At 43.9% G+C, this 24515-nt stretch overlaps 2 protein-coding genes across 10 annotated transcripts in view; one reads left to right on the plus strand and one right to left on the minus strand.

Annotated features, from left to right (window-relative positions):
- Positions 1–11943, plus strand: part of ANKMY1 (ankyrin repeat and MYND domain containing 1) — a 65194-nt gene extending 53251 nt beyond the window's left edge. For 5 of the 9 annotated variants that reach the window (XM_050964004.1, XM_050964006.1, XM_050964008.1 and 2 more), the window contains 3 exons: positions 3208–3362; positions 7401–7454; positions 10463–11943. In XM_050964004.1, coding sequence (XP_050819961.1) covers positions 3208–3362; positions 7401–7454; positions 10463–10668 — 415 coding nt within the window. In that variant the 3' untranslated portion in view covers positions 10669–11943. Of the gene's footprint in view, positions 1–3207; positions 3363–4303; positions 5911–7400; positions 7455–10462 lie in introns of those variants that run through there. The other 4 variants (XM_050964005.1, XM_050964010.1, XM_050964009.1 and 1 more) reach the window with 4 other exon arrangements.
- Positions 11944–14924: 2981 nt separating this feature from the next.
- The window catches only part of LOC127056366 (glypican-1-like), a 30348-nt gene continuing 20757 nt past the window's right edge, over positions 14925–24515 (minus strand). The window contains exons 3-6 of the mRNA XM_050964138.1: positions 23323–23442; positions 21815–21948; positions 18848–19023; positions 14925–16289 (exon numbers count right to left, since the gene is read on the minus strand). Coding sequence (XP_050820095.1) covers positions 16072–16289; positions 18848–19023; positions 21815–21948; positions 23323–23442 — 648 coding nt within the window. The 3' untranslated portion in view covers positions 14925–16071. The remainder of the gene's footprint in view (positions 16290–18847; positions 19024–21814; positions 21949–23322; positions 23443–24515) is intronic.

Genomic DNA, 24515 nt, shown 5'->3' on the forward strand with positions numbered 1-24515 from the left:
TCCTCCTGTCCTGGTCAGGCCAGTTTCTCTATGCCTTTCCCCAATTCCCGCTGATTGGCAAGGTCCTGGAAAAGATAAAGATGGACAAGGCCTTGGTCCTTCTGATTACCCCGGCATGGCCCAGGCAGCATTGGTATGGGACCCTCATGGGCCTGGCGGTCACCCCACTGTGGCCATTGCTGTCTGGCCCGGACCTGCTCTCCCAGGACCAGAGCCGCCTCCTCCACCCCAACCTAGCGGCACTCCAGCTCACGGCGTGGCTGCTCAGTGGTTAGGTAGGGAGGAATGGACATGCTCAGAAGGGGTTCAACGCGTCCTCCTAGAAAGCAGGGAGCCCTCCATGCACCGAGCCTACTTGACAAAGTGGTCTTTGTTTTCCAGATGGGTGGACGAATGGGGCGTTTCCCCGGTGGCCGCTCTGATCTTGGCACCCTTGTCAGGCAATGTGCACCTGGCGGCCATATCAGCCTTCCATCCACCGGTGCAGGGCCACACGGTACTCTCCCACACTATGACTGGCCAATTCCTTAAGGGGTCATCTCTTCCTGTATGTTAGGCCTCCAGTGCCGCAGTGGGACCTAAACCTGGTGTTGGCTCATCTCACAGGGCCCCTGTTTGAGCCACTAGCCATGTGCTCCTGGTCACACCTCTCATGGAAGGTTGCCTTCCTGGTTGCGATCATGTTGGCCAGGCAGGTCTCAGAGGGCCCTGACCTCTGAGCCCCCGTATGTGGTGTTTCATAAAGATAAGGTTCAGCTCCGCCCACACCCTTCATTCCTCCTGAAGGTGGTCTCTGCCTGTCACATGGGTCAGGACATTTTTCTACCGGTCTCTGGCCTAAGCCACACACGTCCAATGAGGAGCGCCATCTCCACATGCTGGATATGAGACAGGCTCTGGCTTTCTATCTGGAGTGGACTAAGCTGTTCAGAAAGTCCTCGCAACTGTTCATCGCCTTGGATGCACGCATGAAAGGTTGGCCGATCTCCACTCAGTGGCTCTCCAACTGGATCACTTTGTGTGTCCGTACCTGTTATGACCTGGCGGGAATTCTTCCGCCATCTATTGTGAAGGGGCACTCGACTCGGGTGCAAACCTTGTCAGCTGCCTTTTTGGCCCATGTCCCCATCCAGGACATTTGTAGGGCTGCTACATGGTCTTCAGTTCACACGGTCACCTCGCATTATGTGATCGTCTCCCACACCAGGGAGGATGCCGGGTTTGGCAGGGCAGTGCTCCGTCCCGAGAATTTGTGAACGCCTTACCACCTTCAGCAGATATAGCTTGGAATCACCTATTGTGGAATACACATGAGCAATCACTCACAGAAGAAAAGACAGTTACCTTTTCTGTAACTGGTGTTCTTCGAGATGTGTTGCTCGTGTCTATTCCATATCCCACCCTCTTTCCCCTCTGTCAGAGTTGTCTGGCAAGAAGGAACTCAGGGTGGGCCATGGAGGTGCTACTCCAGGGTTTGCTGGGGCGTTCCCCTATGGGTACTGCTAGGGGAAAAACTTCTGACATCAGTGCACATGGTGAGCACACACACCTACTGTGGAATAGACATGAGCAATACATCTTGAAGAACACCAGTTATGGATAAGGTAACCCTCTTTTATCTTGTCAAATCTCACAAGCTAAGCAGGGTGAGACATCCAAATACTGTCAAGGAAATCAGTGCTGTAAAAAGTTAGTGGTGGAGAGTCAGTAGGCAGTGCTTTTTTGTCTGGGTCAACACTGAACCAGTAATCCAGCATGGTGCTCAGCCCTCTGTACTGGTGTAAGATTAGGGGATGAGTGTGGAGTGGGAGGGGATGTTTGGGATGAGATGAACAGAGGTCCTGACCACTTGTGGTTCTTTAAGAGCCCAAGATGCTTTTAAAAGGTACAGGGACATTTCTTTCTAGTGCCTAGGCCACATTGCAACGGGGGTAAGTACATTCTGCCTATCTCAATATGTCCTGCTGCATCAATGGGATAGAACAGAGGTGGGCAAACCACAGGCCACATCTGGCCCACGGGACCCTCCTGCCCAGCCCCATAGCTCCTGGCCCAGGAGGCTCACCCCCGGCCTCTCCCCTGCTGTTCCCCGCCTCAGCTCACCCTGGAGCCTCAGCTCACCCTGCCACTGGCGCAGTGCTCTGGACAGCAGGGTTGTGTGCTGCTGAGTCAGTGCAGCTGCAAAGCGTGGCCTGACCCGGTGCTCTGTGCTGTACGGTACGTGGCTGGCTCCAGCCAGGCGGTGCGGCTGTAGCACCACCAGTGCTCTAAGCAGTGTGGTAAGGGGGCAGGGAGCAGGGTTGTAGTGGGGGCAGGGCGGTCAGAGGGCAGGGAACAGGGGGCTTGAATATGGGCAGGAATCCCAGGGGGTGGTCAGGAAGGAGGGGGGTGTTGGATGAGGCAGTGGGAGGCAGTCATAGGACAGGGAGAAGAGGGGGGTTGGATGGGGCAGTGGTCCTGGTGGGGGGAGCATCAGGGAACGGGGGAGTTGTATAGGACAGGAGTCCTGGGGGGGAGGTGCTGTAAGGGGGCAAGAAGCAGGAGGGGTCGGATAGGGGGTGGGGGCCGGGCCACGCCTGGCTATTTAGGGAGGCACCACCTCCCCTAACCAGCCCTCCATACAATTTCCGAAACCCAATGCGGCCCTCAGGCCAAAAAGTTTGCCCGCCCCGGGATAGAATATTCTTCACGTCTTGTCCTAAACTGATGGAGAGTTGCTGTGGTGCAAGCAGTATGCTCCAGCAGTGGCTGTGTTGTGTTTCTCAGTACTAATGCGGTTTTTACAAACCTTCTCCAAATCTGACTACTTGTATTTGTGACCTGTCAGATTTAATCTTGCATAGAGACTCACTCCTACATTTAGTACTGGCGAGCGAGCCAGTGCAAGGAGTCGGGCTGGTGTGCACAATGAATTGGCAAATGAGGGGGCTTCAGTATGGGGCAGACTTGGGCCTGTTGCCTTTTGATACACCTAACTTTTTATTGCTGCTTTTGTTCCACAGATAGCAACATAAGCACTGTGATCCACCACAGTGCCTCACTCCTCTTGGTTACCTTGGTGCATGAGAGCAGATATTTACCCTTGTATTGTGAGACATTTTGATTTCCTTTGCCATGTAAAGTGTGACTATGTTGGCAAAGCCACGAAAAACAAAATAATAAACATGAACTCTCCTGATGGCCCTTCTCATGCTATTTCTGTTCCAGGCAGCCCTTCTTTAAATACTGCTACCAATGTGGGCGGGCTATAGGGATTCGACTCACTCTTTGCATACGTTGTTACGAGATCTTCACTTGCAGCAAGGCTTGTAAAGTCAAAGCCTGGAATGAGCGTCACAAACGCGAGTGCTTAGGAGTTCCAGGTAGGTTTGACTGATGATACTTCATAGAGTGCAGGGAAAGCAAGGCATGTGGGACATGTACGTTGAAATATGTTGCTGAAGTGTATGGCCTGTTTTTAATGGTATGTTATTAAATGTATGTTAGTTAAACACTAAGGCAAGATAAAATTCATAGCAACAAGTTTAAGTTAAGGTATCAGTTGACCTTGAGTGGGCTCATACTTATTAAAACGGTTAGATGTAAGAAGCTTGGTATGGTGGCATTATCATTCATTTCAGCCTAGGAGACTTTTTAAAGGTGAACGGCAAAGCAGAAATAAAAGTTAAGTTACAGCGAGCACAGATTTCTGTGCCTCAGGCGCCCAATAAACCAGGTTATATGGGCCTTTCAGCACAGAAATAACCTTTTGCTGACCTTTATGCAATTAAAAATGAAAAGACTGTGAAATTCTCTTCTTGGTCCACTGAATCACAAATACCATGCCTCTCACTTCAGCCCTTGTAATCTGCACTATTTGTATAATAACTATAAAAAATATACACACTGATACAAGAAAAATGTTCTACACATCTGTAGGAGACTTGCATAATGAAGCGGTACAAAAAGGCAGACTTGCTGTCACTAGGCCAGATGCTCATATATTTGAGTGAATGAGAAATCTCTCAAACATGAAGGCACATATATATAAAATGGTGCTGCCATTCTATGACTGAACTACATTTTAGTGGCAACTCAGTACATGACTCTTCCCTCTGGATCTATATTAAACCTGTGGCTTGGGAAAATGCTAGGTCTGTGCTGTCAGAGACTAACGAAATGGAAAAAGTGCACACTGTCACTTGTAGCCTCTAAAGATCCCTTGGATTTTTCACAAGCAAGGTTTAACCTTGTCCAGCCAAATTACAATATGGATTATTAAATTTTGTTTACTTGCAGTCAATCCCTTCTGCTTTTTTAACAGAATATGATGGTGTTCTTCCTATCTGATCTTTAAGCTGTTGTTACATTGCTTGTGCTGTTTCTGTATTTCATTCTACAGATGGCAGCTACATTTCTTTTGCTGTATATACTTGGCTGTATATGCCTGTGCTATATATAAAATGTACATGTGTTTGCAGATGTTTTAGAGACCCTGGGGATAAAGGAAGTATGGAAATGTATCAAATGCTATATCATTACTGCTACTGCTTCAGTGCATGTGGGAGAAGGAGGAAATACGGGGAAGAACACTAGTTGCAGTACAGGCCCCAAACCACCAGATGGCAATAAAAACTATCAAATAATGTGGTAGGTGCTAGTTGAAAAATCAATACAACACATTAAACAAAAAGATATTAAAGTTTCCCAATAAGACCTTGACTACAAGAAAACTAAGTTCTTGACCAACTAGGGTGATGCTGACCTTGCTAGAATATGGTCATTTTTTTGGCTGCTTCATCATGCTGACCAACCTACTGTTGCATATTGATCACAGCAAACAAGTCAGGACAGTGGGAAGGACCTCTGCTGAGATGGGACAACCTCTCCTGTGACAGCAACAGTGACCATTTAATGCAAATGAACTTTTTCCTTTCCATGTGAATTAATAATGAAGACGAAAAAGCAACAACAAAAAAGCCATATTCAACCTCATGGATCTTGTTTACATCTTAAGAAATGACAGCAGCATGATCAGAAAAATGAAGTGTTGAGACTACACCTGAGATATGATTAAATAATATCCAGGCAGTAAACAGCGGTGAAGTTACCATTGTGTTAACTCCACTACATGTAGCTGTGTTGGAGGATTCTGTTGGAAAAAACATAGACCTTCTGCTTTATAAGTGCCAAAAATCTAAGACTTCTGCTAAAACTTTCAGAATGATAAGACTTCAGTCCAAGCTGTTCCTTGAGTCAAGAAACTACATGAGTGCTATATTATAACTGGAATGTCAGTGATGGAAAAATTCTCCTAAATCATATTCCTTCAAAAGCTAAGAAATTCTGGCATTGGCCATCCCAAACCATTTCTACAAATCCCAGATGTCCTCATTTTAATAATAGCTGCTTATCATTCTGAAAACAACAATTGAAGCTTGGGTTAGGTGCAGTCAAGATTGAGCTCAGCAGAAGTACTTTATGATATTAGTACTCTGCATATATTCACTTGCTGAGTTGTTGCAAGGGAAAAGCTCCAGATTGGCTGAGAGAGGTCTTGTGACTGCCTTGGTGAGCTGTGATAGCTCTATTGTAAAATGCTGCTATTCACCTCATATTCTTAGAACAGCAAGACCCATCTAGAGACCTGCCACTTGACCTTTACTTATGTAACCAAAATGTTGAAACACAAATGGGAAGTTGAAGAAAAATGTCTAATTAAAAGTGATGGAAAATTTTGTGCTTAGCAAAAAAATGTTGAGGGCCTGGCATCAAAGGCCAATGTTATTAGTTAGCTTCCAGTGGGAATCACTATATTGATAAATAATGGTATCGGCTATAAGAGTTAGACATGCATGGAGTAGCCATCAGACTGTGAAGACAAAATGGTGGACTGGTACCATGACGGCCTTCAAAAGCAGAACAAGAGTAATACAGCAAAGAATCCTGTGGCACCTTATAGACTAACAGATGTTTTGGAGCATGAGCTTTCGTGGGTGAATACCCACTTCCTCAGATGCAAGAGTAATACAGGCTCTTTGGAAAAGAGCAGAGGACTAAGAAAACACTTGCTCCCAACACAATCTGCTGTATGTATTTTATATATACCTGAGGACTTTAGCACATCTTTGGAGCAGTGTCTTTGACAAATCCTAGTATTTCCAAACCATTGAAATGGCACGTGTGGCTTGCCTGTTGCAAAGCTGGCTTTTGGCAGATGCTTTTTTAACGTATTTGCTGCGCCTAGTCAGCGTATAGTGCTGACTATTGTAGATGTTTCTTTTTGAAGGTTTTATTCTGCCATGAAAAATACTAAAGGTAGAGTCCTGGAGACCACATTCAGCTTGTCCGCAAGAGCGGTACTGCATGGATAGTCGCTGTGAAAGTGAGTTAGTCTCTGAACCCCGTCAGTGTTTGATGGCTACTGAAAGACTGTCCTTGAAGGCTTCCAATTTGTACAAGGTGCAGCCGTGGTTTGTGGAGAACTGACTTGTTCCGTATGGACTGGACTGAGACTACAAAACACATTTCACACAAGCCAACAACCCTCTGTTGATGGGAGCAATTTTTCAGTCATGCCTAACTTGGCTATATTTCATATAGTGACTTGTAGATGAAAGGCTCCATATGTCATAACCAGATCCATGAGCAGAGCCAACCTGGAGGATCATTTTAATTGTTTTTGAAGGAGCTATATAGAACCTGTCATGAAGTTATGATATCTGAACATGCTGTGATATGGATTAATAGCCTGTACCTATGATGACGTTCCTTTAGATGGAGGAAGTGTTCACTAGGCTGGAGTGTAGAAATCATACAGTTAATTGATTATGAACCAGTACCTCATGCTATAGATCATTCTAGACAATGGAGACTGTAAGGACTCTTAAAGATCCCCTTAGCTCTGATTTTCCCACAAAGTAATGAGTTAAAACTGGAAGTGCCATCAGACATAATCCTTACCCCGCCCCCAAGAATTCCTGTGTGATGGCTGTTTTTTTTCCTGCATTGAAAAAGAGTAGGAATCTGGTGAAGACACAACAATGCCACTCACTGCTCAGCGGTAGATCACTGAAAACTTGGCATGTTCCCTTTTTAACTTTATCCAGAGATTTCTTTTTAAAGACATGTTCCTTGTGTCGTGTTTACAATTTATTCTGTATTTGAAAATCTGTATATATTCTTTATGTCAAAGTTATTGTACAACTGCAAATGTATATGCATATTGGGAAATGTAATATGATGATTACTTTGTGAAGAATGTTCATAAAATAAATTGTATTGGTATTTATGGCTGGTAGCAACTTTTTAAAACTGCTTAGAGTGCAGTAGAAGTGGTTGATCCCTTGAAGTAGTCACAATATAATCTCACAAGCAACTATTCTGAAATGTCTTTGCACCTTGTTTTATTGCTGCTAAAGGTGATTCATCATTAATTGACTCTGATCAAGACAACCTACAATCTGAGGTTGATGGTAAGTCAGTGTTGACTATTAGCAACTTTTTCATCATTAAAAAACTGTTGCATACACTTTTTGGTCCTTTAAATCTCATTCCAGCTACTAGCTCAGTGGTACCAGTCTCACACATTGGCTTTAATCTTCAGAATAATTCAAAAGTTTAAATTAGTGGAAGTTGCAGGCATTTTTTTTATGAAAGCAGTAAGTATGGCACTTGCTAGTGCAGACTATTTACTTGCTAAGAGAAAGCTTCTAAAACAGCCATTATCGTGCAACTGTTAACTGGTTGTAGTTCATGGAGTGTTATTGGCGAGAAATTGCTGCAGCTGCTTTTAAAGAAAAGAATGTAAAAAATGCTATTTAATTCCAAGACACATGTGATAGCAAGTCTATCTCAACACTGCCCAGCAAGTTCTTTGCTGCAGTACTGAATAATAGAATCATAGACTCATAGACTTTAAGGTCAGAAGGGACTATTATGATCATCTAGTCTGACCTCCTGCACAATGCAGGCCACAGAATCTCACCCACTCACTCCTGTATCAAACCTGTGTCTGACCATTGAAGTCCTCAAATAATGGTTTAGAGACTTCAAGGTGCAGAGAATCTTCCAACAAGTGACTCGTGCCCCATGCTGCAGAGGATGGTGAAAAACCCCCAGAGTTTCTGCCAATCTGCCTTGGAGGAAAATTCCTTCCTGACCCCAAATATGGCAATCAGCTAAACCCTGAGCATGCGGGCAAGACTCAGCAGTCAGACACCCAGGAAAGAATTCTCTGTAGTAACTGAGATCCCACCGCATCTAACATCCCATTAAAAGCCATTGGGCATATTTACTGCTAGTAATCAAAGATGAATTAATTGCCAAAATTAGGCTATCCCATTATACCATCCCCTCCTTAAACATATCAAGCTTAATCTTGAAGCCAGCTATGTCTTTTTCCCCCACTACTCCCCTTGGAAGGCTGTTCCAGAACTTCACTCCTCTGATGGTTAGAAACCTTCATCTAATTTTAAAGTCTAAACGTCCTGATGGCCAATTTATATCCATTTGTTCTTGTGTCCACGTTGGTACTGAACTTAAATAATTCCTCTCCCTCCCTGATATTTATTCCTCTGATATATTTATAGAGTGCAATCATATCTCCCCTCAGCCTTCTTTTGGTTAGGCTAAACAAGCCAGGCTCTTTACATCTCCTTTCATATGACAGGTTTTTCCATTCCTCAGCTCATCCTAGTAGCCTGTCTCTGAACCTGTTCCAGTTTGAATTCATCCTTCTTAAACATGGGAGATCGGAACTGCACACAGTATTCTAGCTGAGGTCTCACCGGTGCCTTGTATAACGGTACTAACACCTCCTTATCTTTACTGGAAATACCTCACCTGATGCATCCCAAGACCGCATTAGCCTTTTTCAAGGCTGTATCACGTTGGCGGCTCATAGTCATCCTGTGATCAACCAATACTCCAAGGTCCTTCTCCTCCTCTGTTACTTCCAACTAATGCCTCCCCAGCTTATAACAATAGTTCCTGTTATTAATCCCTAAATGCATGACCTTGCACTTTTCACTATTACATTTCACCCTATTACTATGGTAGTGGTCGTGTTTCCCTTTCAACCCCTTCTTAAAGTGCTAGCAAGTCTTTGTTATTTGACTTTCCTTTTTGCACATGGCCTGTCCTACTGAGCTATTAGGGCTGGCAGAAGTGGCTTTTGTTCCCTCCCTCTGTGATGTACACAGACTTATTTAGCCAATAACTTAGGCAAGTGCAACAACATGATTTAAGTTACAGGTCTGGCGCAAGACGGATTTTTTTTTTGAAAGCATTATCTATTGAAGCCAGACAGGTGCTTGGGTACTGTCTTTGTGCCTGTTTCAGTTGTCACAAAGAGAAAACTGAATGCCTTGCTTTAGCTAACTGGGCCAACTGAGCGAGTTGGAAGCTTTTGGGGTGAAGCTCCCATTATTCAAGCTTCTTGCTGCTTATCAGTTGTCTTTAGTGTCTCATTTCTGGCCCGTTGCCCTCTCAAACATAGTGGGCTCACATTACTTCAAGTAAGATAACAGTGTATTTTACTTGGGGGGGGAGGGGCGCTCTGTTTGCTTTGCCATCTTTTTATCGTTACTGTTGTATTTTGTTACATTTACATAAAGACTGGACTAAGGGGGAAAAGTGGCATTACTATTGTATGTCAGGACCAAACTATCAGTGCAAAGTTTTACTTTTTTAAAAATAGCACGATTATGACAAACTCTCACACACACGAGTTCAGAGTTAAACGGACCACCAGAGCAAGACAATGGTTTTGCCATCATTCATGATTATGTGAGGTAACTCTCGCTCAACACACAGCACCCTTGTTTCTGATTCACTGTCAAGGCTTCAAACCTATGGTTGATTTGCCTTGCTAATGTAGCTTCTACATTAAAGATGAATGGTAGCCTAAACTGAAGAATCTCATGAGTCGGCCATGTGCTGCCATTTATGGTTGAGCTTTTTCCACATCCAGTGGATTTAGCCACCTCTTATATTTAAAATGATCTGATACCTAAATACATTTCTTGGCCTACTTTGAAAAATCTCAACCTGTAGGTCCTGCAGGCTGGTTTTTGGGTGCTGTGTGTAACCTAAACTATGTGCTTAGGAGCATTTCATGGTTATTTTGTGCTTTACTTTGCATTTTAAACATAGTGACGTTTTTGATGTGGTGATGTTGGCAGTTGAGGTAGCTACCTAGCAATTACAGGCAAGCTCATGTTAATGCTGACAAGTTGCAAATAACTTTTCACATTAAGAGACTCTTAGAAGTTGTAATGGAAGGGAAAAAATACAAACATCAGTGCCATACACTATCCCTTTAAAGGTCAGCAGGTGTATATAGTTTCTGTCATGCTTCCATGTTGCTTGTTAAATTGAGTCAAGGCTCAGTAATTTTGAAGGCTTGCAACTGTGTCCAGTTTACTGTGCGCCAAGGAAACCATTGTTCCTTCAGAGGCCAATCTATTATATATTTTTACAGGAAAGCATCAACTTAAGACTAAGTCGGGCATTTCAAGAGAGAGGCAGAGTCCTGTTGGCAGAAAGGGAAGCGAGGGTCGAGATGGAAGAGGCAGAAGAGATGTCTTCAGGAAAGATGACAAGAAGCCAAGTCCAGGCAGACAACGTGCAGCTGCCGATGACATGCACCCAAATCTTCCTTACACTGGGAATTATAGTTACAATTAATCCTATGGTAGAAAAAAATGAACATGTTGAATAAGTTGACCTGGCATAACTTGCCTTTGTCTAATAATTGCTATATCAAATAAGAAGCAATAGGATACTCATGATATGCCTTTGATGACAACTTAGCCATCTATAGTCATTTTCCAGGGGCCTTCTCCATTTTTAATTTAAAATACTGATTAGTATGGCCGCCTCTACAGTTAGACATGTAAAGAAAGAGCTGGATGATAAGAATGACTATTGTACGGGGTAAGACTGTGTAAGAGCTATTCATGCCACTGAAATAGCATCTGGAATTTGACTTTCTTATAGCTCTCATCAACTGCATGAAAATTTCACTCTCCTTGAGCTTGAATTTCCACTTAATAACAGTGTGATTGGTGTGGGGCAACTTGGCTGTTACACTGATTTTAGTTATTCAGCTGACCAAATCTTCTGAAAAACAGAGTATGCTCCAAAAGCATGAAAAATGTCTCACAATCTCAAAGCTCACCGTGTTCAGCAAGGAGACCTTTCCATCTGCTCTGGCATGCTCTCACCTCTCAACCCTCCCTCAATTCCATTTTATTAGCAACTGAGGACATGAAACCACTCTGGGGTGGTGAAAACTTTAGCGCCTACACCTGTTCAAGTCAATGGGCATTTTGCTGTTGACATGAATGGAAGCAGGATGTTTGCTCATATGGAGGACAGAGGTCATCACATGGAAAAGGAGGCAATTTTCTGGTTTAGGTGTCTAATTTTTAGCGACGCTGAGCACCTACAACTCCTAGTGGATCCAGGTACTCCGCATCTCCAAAAAGTAGGCCCTGTTTATGTGCCTGTCTGTAGTGTCATGTTTGAAAATGTTGGCCAGAGTACATAAGGACCAGAATATCATTCCTCACATCCATGTGACTTACATAGGGGTGCCTGGATATAGCTGAGAACATACTGATCCTTGGATTGTATATAGTTTGAGCATGCTAGTTCCACAATGTTTGGCCTACCTATAGCTCATTTGCTAATGTGGGGTGTGTTCATAAAAGCTACAAAATTGGATACAAAAATGTTTTTTTTGTTTTCCTAGCTAGTGGCAGTTATTTTAAATAATAATACAGAGAGGATTTACAGGAGATATATTTTTGAGATGAGTGAATTGTAGTTTGTATAAATACTGTTCCTTGTAGAGTAACCATGGATAAATATGTATTAAGTTTTACAGAATACAGATATCAGCTGTTTGGAGCTGTGGACATAAAATAGAATCTAAACTCCTGTAACTGAAAGATTTTAGTAAATACCAAGTAAACTGGTAAGCTTTATAAAGACAAGAAGTTGATAAATTTCTTTGTTTGGGGTGAGGAGGAATGGGGGGACCTGCAATTCTTTAGGTGCCGTTTAACCTGCAATTCTTTAGGTGCCGTGCACTCCTGTCAGTATTTGATTACCAGAAGTCTGGGGCTCACCCCCTTAGTATCATTACCAAGTTCACCAACCTCTGGAAATGGAACTGTGTATCTAGGAAAACAAAAGCTATTTCAACATCATTTCATTTGAAGGGAGCATTGGTGGTGGATTATTTAATTCAGACCGGCTCTCTATTGGGATATGAGTGCCTTTTTCCTTTGTTAACTTTTCAAGAAGCAATATCTTGAGTGCAGTAGTAAATAATTAACACTGTGCCTTATGTTTACAAATATTTAGTTGTAAATCTAATTTTTTATTTAAGATTTTTCTCCTTTATTACACTCTCCCCCCTCACTCACTCACACAGACACACACACACACAAAATCTTTAGTATGGTAACTTTTTAAATGTCATCAAATAAATTTAATCTTGTTTTTAAGCATCTCCTATACCTAGAGGTGGCTGCTCTTTGCCAGACATTTTCGAGCAGGCGAGAGGCTCAGAATGTCCATACTATTCTGTTGATAGTGGCAAACCAAGGACTGAGTGCGGGGCTACTCACATTTCAAAATATAACTCAGAAGAAATAAAATAGTGATGTGTAACAGTGGGAACAAATATAGATTTAAGTCTCCAGCCTTTTTATTGATACAAGGATTCAAAGAACATATTTCAACTTTAGATGAAGAGTGCAAGATAGTGACAAGTACCTTGGTAACAGAAAGAAATATATAACTGGCCAGCTATGCCAATAAGTGAAATAAATCTTAATCGTCCAGCAAGAAATGCATTTTTTTAAAGCAAAGGTGTATGGCGGATATTTGTTATACCTTATCCCCTACCAAGCCCACCAGAAAAGAATAGGTTGTCTGTCATTTGCAAAATGATAAATATCTGTGCTCTCAAAGCCGCTAATGAGCCCACCCTTAGTTAAAACATACAAATTATGGCACAAAAGAGCAAGTTTAAAGACAGAGATGCCTATAAATCCACGACTCCATTTTTCTAGTTCTCCACTTTGCAGGGATGTGGGTGTTTGTTCATTTTCATGTTCTTATCTGAATTCTTAAACAAACCCCATCAGCATCCCTGAGTATTTTTTACTTGTCAAAACACTAAGAATCTCCATCCTGCTAACAGAGAAGCGAATGGTCCTTTTTCCTCTTCCCCTTCCAAAGTGAGTCATACTCCCTCGATACGGGGGTCCAGGGCCCCCTGGGAGGCTATGAGCAGGTTTCAGGGGGGTCCACCGAGCAGGGCCAGCGTTGGACTCACTGGGGCCCAGGGAAGAAGGCCATAGCCCCACCAGTAGGGCCCAGAAGCCCAGTGCCCTGAGCCCCACGACCTGGGGCTGAAGCCTGAGCAACTTGGGGAGGAGGGCATGTGGCATGGGGCCCCAGGCAGTTGCCGTGCTTGCTACCCTGTAACACTTGCTCTGCCGTTTATATGCAGAGAACCCACTGTGGAGTTTTTATAGTGGGGTGGGGGAGAGAGCTCAAAGGAAAAGGTTGAGAACCCCTGGGATAAAGCACTTAACAAGACTGTCCCCTAGGGCCATGAACTGTGTGTCAGTGCTCTAACAGGCTGCAACTACATGATAAAGGAGATTTTTTTTCTCTTCCATTGCGTACAGCCATAGGCAACTAAATATTTATAAAACTATTGACTGTGGTGCTCAAATTTCTTTATCATTTAAAAAAATCTACTCTAATGCCCTTTCAACATGTAATGTTTTCCATTCTCCCTCAGACACTGGGTTAGGAGTTACATAATAGAAGGCTCATTTATACGTGTAATGGCAAGATGGGCTAAAAATCACTACACTAGACCAATAAAGGCAAACCTGAATGAAATTACAGACTATGATAGGCCCAGTAGCCTCACCTTTCTTCAATTCAATCCAGAGCCAGATAATTTAAATCTGGCAACAAGGTAAGCCTCTGGCTCAAGTTTAAGCTTCAAAAATTAGTGGCATCCTGGGAATACAGCACCAAAATGATCTAAAATTGTGTGTGCAGAAGCAAGGTGTAATGTGGGACAATGACTCATAACTGGCCTAAACACAGGCCACGTTTTGATACAGAAGTAGAAATGTCAGCCCCCATTACGTGGCTGGATTAGGAAACAGTGGTAGTTGCCCAACAAACTAGGAATTTAAACTCAACCAAGGGAACGAGGCCTTCACAACACTTGCTTTCTTGCAATATCTCTCCACATTCCTAGTGCTCTGATCCTACAGTCTTACCTTAAATTGCACATTCCATAAACAGTGACAGCACAAATCAAATTCTGCTTTTCCCAAATCTTTTGTTATGCACCAAAACACATTTTTCCCCTTAATGAAAGACACTGAAGTGTTTAAAAGTTTGATAAGCCTATAAACGTTTTAAACATAAGATATGCTTTCTCCCCAAAAATAAAAATTACAATATTAGACAAAATTAATAACAGCAGAGCCCAAACTCACGGTTCCCCATTGCCAAAAACAGTCAGTAGGACTGTGTTGTTACTCTAGATAAATTTCCTAAAGATACTTTTCCAAACGATGTTTACTGTATCTGCAAATGAGCTAAGCCAGCTAGGGAACCAAAGTGCACAGCTCTGTAAACACAGACACCTTAACAGATAGATATGTATGTGTGTATATTTATATATAGCGTTTGTTGACAAAAACAAAGTCTTTAGTTGAATCCACTCCTGGCACTCATGTAATAAGCTACGAAAAATTACTGGCTAAAATTAGGAGGCTGTGCATCCATTGCTTAGAGCAGAGGACTGGAAGGTCTAGAAGTGTCCTGGGTTTTAATTCCTGATGGTCCACTGACTCAATGTGTGGCTGTAACTCAGACACTGGACAGTTTTCTGCTTTAGTCACTGCAGTGGTGAAGTTGGGGGGTGGGGGCGAGCAGGCATTCACTTAAGAAGAATCTGAAAGCCCAGATTTTACGTCTGAGTCATTTTCCTGGGCACACAAACTGCCAAGAGAAGTAAGTAATAACCCACTGACTCCCAATACTGTAACTTATTGCTTTAGGCCTCATAACTCTATGTGTATTAATATGCAAGACTTCACAAAACGGCAATTTGCAACGATCCCTCTGGTAGAAGGTCATTAACAAAGAGCTTCAGTCTCCTGTTGGAAACAAACCTCTCAAATGACAAATCTCACCCTGCATATTTTCACCTCAATGTTGCATACTGTGATACTGGATTGCAGGTCTAGATTAGACTATCATTAATAGCTAACTTCAGTGGTTTCCAAATATCACGCAAAATCTAAAACTCACTCCCATTCACTTCAAAGTAGGAGCATTATTAATTGCCGCTGATGGCTAATTTTAGTAAACAAAACAACCTGTGTACTTGTAAGTGAAAGGACTGTTGCTTTTTCATTGCAAATGCTTGGATAAGGAATCCCATTGCTAATCGAGTTTGTATTAGCAGAAGGAATTAGTTGAAAAACGTACATCAAAGCAAATGAGTGAAGGATCATCTCTCTGCCTGCTTAAGAAATACAGTAGAAAACCATGAAATAGTTCCTGAATAGAACAGAGTGCTTGCTGCTGTTGTCAGTCCTAATTGTAAAAGTTGCACTGCTCTAAACTGTCGTCCTTTAGATGTTAATGTGGTAAGTGGCATTCTTGGCTACGGTTGTATAACAATATTAGGTCAACTGCATACTCCACTGCAGTCAGTCAAATCGTGACCCTCTGAAGATAATTTTTTCTTTTCCCCTATCTGCAAAGGCTTGTTTGATGCCCCAAAGAGCCTCTTTGTGGCAAAACAATGAAATACAAAATGAGGTACGGAAAGAAGGGCCCAGCATTCAAAAAAGACCAAACAAGGATGCAACAGCTCTAGCACTGCCAGATATCACAAACAATTGAGACCTTTTTTTCCTCCCTCTTTTTTGCCAAGATGAATTAAATATTGTCCTTTTTATTTTTTATTTTTTATTTTTTTGGCAAAGTTAAGACCTCAGCCACAGTCTCTTTCATGGCTGTGCAAGTAAGTTACCGCCGCAAGTACTGCGTTGCAATAACAGCCACAGAAAGGAAGATTAGCAAGGAGGAAGGCAAAAATTTGCTGCTGGCCCCCTTTACGCCACGTCCAGACTGGTTCGGAATAGCATGTACTTCTGGCTGCCTGGTGCTGGGGTTCTTGGAAAGTCTTTTGCCGCAGACTTCATCAGGGCAGCCATCACCGCTCCCAGAGCCACTGATGTCATCACCTACACACAGACAGAAACTCAGGGTGAGACTGACAAATCAAACTTTGTGCTCAGCACAGGACAGCCACTGACTCTAGATGCTTACAAATTCCAGCAGATGGGATGGCGGGAGAATCCCAGGGGAATGAATTCTACGACTGATTCACTGTTTTTCCTTTCTATCTGTCATGTATATGGTCTGGAATATATTGGAATATCTGTATTGTGTTCCTTCACTAGATGTACTTTAATGAACACGGGATGGCGTGAAGTGTTCACAAGTCCCTGCAGCCAGGTGGTTAGCTGGCTCTGTTACCTGTGGCCAAGGCTTGAGTCAGTCAGGTCCCTGCCAAAGAAGGTAAAGGTTGTAGAGCACATTGGCCCTTCTCTACTTGGTCTCACATTGATGTTTAAATGGCCCACTGCTGTAGCAGCTAGAGGCTGACTGGAAAATTTTAAGAAGTGACAAGAGCATCCACCATAGGCTGCTGTTTGGGCTATGGAGAGAGAGGATACCTGAGCTTTTGGTTTAAAGCTGAACTAAGAAAGAACATTTTACATCACAGTGTGAGGCTCATGAAACATCATCTCTGAGGCACTATCAAGGGTGGTCAACTCTAGACATACACAGGGCTCTTACGGATCAGATCCAAAGCCCCTGGAAGGCAGCAAAGACTCCCATTGACGTCACGAATCTTTGACTCAGGCCCGGAGTTAATCCAGCCCCAGTCCTAAACTGTTTGACCCCCAGAACTATAATGGGTCTCTTCAGCTGAACATAACTGCTGATTTTGGGTACAGGGTGAGTTGTAGATTCTCAATCTTTACAGATGAATTCAATGTGCTGTGGATAACGAAGACTGGATTAAAGTGAAAAGAGGCTTTGCTCACAGCAGTCCACACTTCTCAGGAGGAGCTACAGACTGTAGGGTGGCCTTAAAAAGTAACTCTAAGTAGAATACTGCAGTATTCTACCCTGTAGGTGACAAAGATGGGTAACAGTTGCAAGATTAGCTTTCAATCAAATATGTTTGCCCTGTACAAAATCAACTTGCGTAAGGTTTTGACATGTCGAACCTGGTTTGTGATGGGTTTTTCTGACCATGTAAGTGTTCTAAATGGGCTACTATAATTGAATATTGTCACTTAGAACAATGCAAGGAAAGCAAAGCCCAGGTCTACGTGAATGTTCACCTGAAACACAAAAAGGAAGCCAGACATCTTGTCTTTGTTTCTACTTTACTGAAAAATCTGGCTCAACGTTAATAATTTATTAGCAAGAGATCTTCATATTTATAAAAAAAGGTTAAAAAGGCAGATTTTTTCTTAAGACTTCTATGCTTTATATAGAATTATTTTGATGGCAAATCTAAAATGAACCACAGACATTTTTCTGCTCTGTGTCTGTCTCTAAAGCTTTATCGTGCCTTTCTCTACATAAATTAAACACTGAAGGGTTTTCTACAATGAAGCTGAAAAAGACAGACAGCAAAACACTGTTTCTCTCAGGTGGACTTTTTATCTTGCCCAGGTGAAGAGCACGGTCAATATGGTTAGATTGTAATGGTGGTGTATGGGGTTTTCATCACAATTACAGCTAATTTTCATGGTGGCTGCAGACTCCTTACTGCAGTGTCCTGTGATTTATTTAAAGTGTCCAGAAAGATTCTGATTCTGTTGCAATCTGGGGGACAGGGGAGTTCTAAATTCCAAGCTGCTGAATAATACTCTATGGGAAGAATTCCTCACAGGTGAGTTAATGGTTACACAAACACGGAGATCAAATATGGCCACGGGAGATCGAAAACATTTCAACTCTAGCTGCCAGTAGATTGTGCCTTAGCGTAGCAATAGCCCCATTTTGTTTGGTCACCCCAGCACTAAATGGAAGCACATACAACGCTTGCGGCATCGTTTGTGATCTTACATTGACTTACACATCTCTGGTGCACACACTAGCAGAAAGGATGCAGGTTCTAGTCTTGAAGGGAATGCTGTGCATGACTTAGAGCTCGGGAGGGGACGCTCAAATCAAACGATTTCCCCATTCCCTAAGAGCAGTTCAGGGACAGCTAAAGATCACATCACATCGTATTTCCTGGGGGCGGGAGGAGGTTAAACATCCTGGGTTGTGGCCAACATCCTTTCCAGTACAGGCTCTTAGGTGGCATGTGGGGTGTTGCAGAACACAAATGGTGACTACGTTACCCTGCATCAGTACAGTGCTGTCAGCAGTGCACCTCATTCCGTTATTCTAATGCCCTTTTGGAGGCGGGAGTATCACAGGCCGGATGCAAACCCACACTCCATGTTGTTCCATAACAAGGGCCAACAGTTGTTATGAATCAGGCCCTGTACTCGCAGTAGGGTAGGGACTGTATCCTCATCAGTGTTTGTGCAATCTAAATATAAATACCACCGCAGGACGCATGTGGGCATTTAGTCTTCTCTCTCATTTTATCATGCACTCCCAGGAACTGGAATTAATGGAATTTCTCCAGCCATCATTCAGAAATCACTTGACATTCACCGTCTGTCCTCATCCCTTTCCCATCACTTGGGATTTCTGGTGTACTCACTAGCATCCTGGAAGTCCACATCATTCCCATTGTAAGCATTGCGCAGTCGGTTTGTCATGATCTTGAGCTGCATGATTTGCTGACGAATGGTCATATCTGGCTTGGTGATGTCCACCTCTACCTCTGGATTATTAATCTGATTGGCCAGACCATCTCCCATCACCTCTGGTAAATACCTACACAGGAAATCAATTTGTTCACATTGCTTTCCCCAAACAGTAAATTCTCCTTTTGGTATTACAGTTGCCATTACAACTGATAATCTACCATCTACGAGAGGGAGAGCTTTGCATCTTGGTAGTATCATGATTGTATTTACAGTAACTCCTTGCTTAACGTTGTAGTTATGTTCCTGAAAAATGTGTCTTTAAGTGAAACGATGTTAAGCAAATTCAATTTCCCCATACGAATTAATGTAAATAGGGTGGGTTAGGTTCCAGGGAATTTTTTTTGCCAGACAAAAGGCATTATATACATTTTAAACAAGCAATTTAATACTATGCTGGGGGCGGGAGTAGTGTGCACATGCTGTATGTTTACAAACATATGGTAAATACAGTACAGTACTATAGTTGGGAGGTAGAGGACAGAGGGGGAGCCTGCACACCGAGTCCTCACTCCTCCTCCCCCCGGCCTGGGGCAATCAGCTGGCTTGCGGTGTTTAGGGGGCAGGAGGGAGGGGAAGAAGCGAGGACTGGGTGCGCAGACTTCCTCTTCCCCTCCCCCCACCTCCTGCCCAGGGCAATCAGCTGGCTTGCAGCCTTCAGGAGGCAGGGGAGGGAGGGGGAGCCTGTGTGCTGAGTCCTTGCTCCTCCCTCCTGCCTCCGAAGCACCGCAAGCCAGCTGATTGCCACAGGCAGGAAGCGGGGGAGGAAGGGGAAGGCGCTGATCCGCAGGGTCTGCTGGCGGGTGGGAGGCGCTGTGTGTGTGGGGGTGGGGAGGTAGGGAGGCTGCCAGCTGTGGAGAAAGCAGGCAGCCAAACAACATAAGAGTGAAGCACTGCACAACTTTAAATGAGCTTGTTCCCTAATTGATCAGCAACGTAACAACGAAACAATGTTAACCGGGACAACTTAAAATGAGGAGTGATTGTACTTGTGTTCAAATTGCAGCCTCATGTTTCAGGTTCATTCGTCTTTCTGCTCATACTCCTGCACTAGTGTAAGGTGCAATCTGAGCTCTCAACTCTTTGACTACAGAGATCTCCCTCGCAGTGGAAAGAAAATGGCTGGATTCAGGTCGCCCACACAAGGCACTGAACACAGCTGTGCTGGGGGGTCCATGGCTGGCAGGGCAAAGGGAGGCGGGAATGGGTAGGGTGGAGGCCAGCAGATTTGCCACTGTATGTGCAACCCAGAGCTTACAGTGTGCCTCTGTCTCCCTCTAGTGGTTGGACTGCCTCTTGCTACCAGCTAGGCACTAACAGACTTGGGTATTTCAGCTGAGGCAGTATAGCCTCACTCTTTTAGCGCCAGAGATCCCAGACTCTGAGCCACACTGCTGACACTGACTCCAGGGACATCACGCAATATAATGACCCCCTGGGTCTCTATTTAAGGCTACATCAGCCCTCGGGTAGCTGCTGTGGAGTGTCTCAACTTCTGAAGGGTAGGATGTCCCAGCACCCCTGTGCCTAGGTCAACTCTGTGCAAGGCTGAGGATCTGGTCCCATGCTGGCACCAGTGGCATAGCCCACGTGACATCCAGCCCATCATACAAGAATGGAGTTCATCACCACATGGAAGATTAAGAAATTGACACATCATGACAGACTCCATGACTGCACTGGAACTACTGGATTCACTTCCTGATATGACTGACAAGGCAGCTGGGAAACCCCTATACCCAATCAACTGGGAGCTGGCTAGTTAGTCATTAAAGCTGCATTTCTCCCAGCTTAATGTCAAGCACTTAAAAAAGAAAACCTTTGTCATTTTAATGCCTGAAAATATTTTAAAAACCAAGGCCCAGATTCCCAGCTGTCATAGATCAGGCTACTCGGGGATGGTAACAGAGTTATGATGTTTACAGCAGCTGAGGATCTGGCCCCAAAACAATGGTTTAAGTGTAAACCATGGGCACAATGTATTTCTATGGTGGCAGAATTTCCAAGGGGTGAAGTCTAAGAGGGAACAGTGCATAAATGGGTAACTAGGTAAATGTTTGCAATTCCCAGCAGCGCCTCTGGGTTTCTTCCAAAGTGAATCTGTTCATTCTACTAACAGCATTTAATGCCTTTTGAAAGTGTGTGAAGATTCTGTGCGTAATTTTGTGGCAAACGTGCTTTGATGTTTAAAAGTCTAATGTGGGAAGAAAGCAACACATTTTAAATTCAAGGCATCCATTTCTCAGATACTGCCTCTGGACAAGGGTTAAGCTTTGCACTTGTTCCTGAGAGGTTGGGGCTGAGGCCTTTAAACTGATGGGAGTTGACAGCAGGGCCAGTTCTAGGGCTGAGATTGAGAGGCCCACAAGGGGTGTGGCAGCCACAGCCAGACTCCTAAACAAGCTGTGCATTGGGCTGACTGGCCCTGGGAGTGCTCAGAACCAGGGCAGAAGGAAGAGAAAGGGGACCCGCCCGTAACTGTGGTGTGCAGCCACTCAGAGAGTGAAGAGGAACTCACACAAAAGTTCCTGACTGCCCCGATCAGCCCTCAATGGATCCTGATCCTCACACTGCCCCCAGCTGGGGCCAGGGAAGTTATTGCGACCTTAGAGACTCCCCAGTGAGTAGAGGACACAGGATTAGGGTTGAAGCAACTGAGGGCGAGGCTCTTGAAGGCAACCATATTTTAGTGAAATGACCGCTATAATGGAGTTTATGTCACAAGCTGTAAAGCTTCCTGGGGCAGGGATGTGGGAAGAACTAGCTTATCTCTGCACCTATCTTTATCTTCTCTTTCTGGTAGCAGCTTTAAGGTCTAGTATGGAGATTTTTTGCTTTGCTTCTCTACACCCCGTCCTTACCTCCCCTTGGCCATTCCGTTCCAGCACTTGTCCTCATTCACCGAGCTGGATGTTATTTTCTCATTGCAAATTGTGCTTGGAAGGGCAACCCAGTAATCTTTGATGTCTCTCAGCTTCCCTTTGGCATCAGAAACCTGTAAGATGGAGGGAGAATCTGGGCCCAAGGAAACACCTATTAAACCCCAGAGGCTGGGTCATCCAGCTAGGTGGTTCTAGCTCATTTATTTGATAACACAGAGAGAGCACTGCTGATTTTTCACGTACAGGAAAAGAGCACTAACTTTACCTTAAATAATAGTCCTCAGTCCAAGGAGCTGGCCAGCTGAGGCCAACATTTACATGTGAAGGACTGTTCTGCTGTGTTCATCTGATTTATAACACAGTTGATATTAAAGGTATGTATCACAATGATGTCCTGGCTCCTTCCTAGCCACGCCCATTAAAATAGACACAAGGGAAGAGATTAGCTCAGCAGGGCCACAAACCATTCTTTAAACAAGACCGGGTATTGTGTGATCCTGGAATGAGGGCCCAGGGAGATGGTGTGAGAGTGTGGGCAGCAGGCTGAGAACTGGCTGCAGTGGGCAGGGCAGGTAACAGGTTCTGATGGGCAGATAGAGAGAGACTCAGGAGGCCTGGACAGGAGAAACAGGTCTGGTAGGGCAGAGGGCTGAGCAAGGGAAAGCAGCCTAGCAGGGAGGCTCGGAGTGACACAGGGAGCTGCTAGGAAGCAGGTGCAGTAATCTAGTGCTGAGAAGCTGAGCCACAAGCAGCTGAGGGACAGCAGGGAACAAGGCGCTGGATCAGCCTGTCAGAGAAGAGAGAGGATGATCGCAGCCTGTTGCCCACAGAATCAGAAATGTCCAATAAAAGACAAGGACCAGCAGTGCAGCAAAGCTGCAGGGAGACAACATTGAAGCTACTCCATCATCATCATCAGGAGATGATGCCCCAGAGCACCGACAGTGCACGATCATGTATAAAAAACCAAGGGCTGGACCTTCAGAGAGAGAAGCAACTAAGAGCAGTGATGAAGTTCAGCAGGGTGATGCACAACTGCCTGTTTTGGAGGAAAGGGCTGGCTGGCTTGTGCTCCTCTCTGCTACCGATACCCTTAGGGACCAAACCTCTTGACAAGCTTGGGGAGTCTCATCAGTCTGGTGCTACAAAGCTGAAACTCAGCAGCCAGAATCCTGTCTTAGTTGAGTCTTCAGTGGGACTGCTACAGGTCAGTAACGTTTGCTACTTAATAGGCACATCTAAGGGTTTGTTGGGAAGGCACCAAAGGCTAGAGCATAGCCGAGGGCTTGCTCTGAGCTTGTGTTATACAGACCACACCGCCCGATTCCAAACAGGGCTGGTACTCACAGCTTTCAGTAACACCCTGCCATCGGGTCGGCGACGATCCCGACACACGACACGGACAGACATGATGAGCCCACGATTGGAGCAGGTAGTTTTAAATACTCCAGTGGGGAAATGTTTTATAAATTCAGAGGGACACTTACTAGCTTCTCCAGTCCAAGCCCCAAGGATTTATCGTCGTTGACAGCTTTTCCCCTTCTTTTCTTATCCTCTCCACTGGATGCTTTTGTGCTGATTTTGGGATTTCCACAACCTTGGAAAATCTGAAAAAAACCCAAACCAAACCAAACATTCCTTTATATTGTGGTTCAATAGCTCTCCCCATTAACTAGTGCTGTGTGTTTATTACTTTTCCTGTTAAATAATTCTGTCTGAATTCCCCATTTACTCCCACTCACCTGATCTTTTCGATTATGATCTAGTTTTTGGACCTGTCACCATAGTCTATATTAAAAAAAGAAAAATATTCTAGCAATTTTGCATTTTTCCTTCCATGATTCTAAAAATTCATCAGGTCTGAGACGAAAAAGCCACGCAACCCTCCACTTTCCCTACAATACAAAATGAGACCCTCCCTGTGTACTGTCCAAACAAACCACAAGTGCAGATGGCAGCTATGTGATAATCTCATTGGCCCAACACTGCCAATTTAACACAATAACACAAATCATCACTAATTCACCTGGTAGTTCATGCTGGTAGCATCACAGTCTGCAAGGACTGTTACCAAGCTGGACATGGAAGCTGGATGTGAGAAGAGAGGGAGGGATACTTTCTTTCTGTTCATAATTACACAAGAGCAATTTTGAGACATTTGTTTCTAATGCACCTTATTGGACTCTGGCAAGAGCAGCATGGCAGCTGATTGATTACCTCAGCGCTGAGGCAGAGGCCTGCAATGCTGGGGTCTAGCTCTCTCCCACAGGTATTCTACAGAGTGTACGCTCTAATATTAACCTTTGTAGATTTCCAGTCAAACATTAATATTAAAATAGCTAACAATTCACGTTTGCTCTCACTGACACCAGTGAATGGGTATTAATGGTTTATTCTCTGCTATGGTTTATGAAGCAATAAACTGGTCTAAATAGTATATTACATATAGGATAAAAGATGGCCTTGTGTTTTTACAAGCTGGTGAGTAAGTAAAGCGATCTCAGCTACTTTTCCCAAAGTATCAGATTATATTTCAGGGCCATCTATTGTTAAGTTTTAAATGCATACAAATACTGACCAAAATAATATAATCCCTGGGGTTGAACATTCTGATGACTGGGAGAAATAGCCCAAATCTATCTGGTTTGCAAATCCAACTAGAATAGCTTCACTTTTGAAG

The sequence above is a fragment of the Gopherus flavomarginatus genome, chromosome 8 (genome assembly GCF_025201925.1).
Source record: "Gopherus flavomarginatus isolate rGopFla2 chromosome 8, rGopFla2.mat.asm, whole genome shotgun sequence".
In the NCBI taxonomy this organism is placed as follows: Eukaryota; Metazoa; Chordata; order Testudines; family Testudinidae; genus Gopherus; species Gopherus flavomarginatus.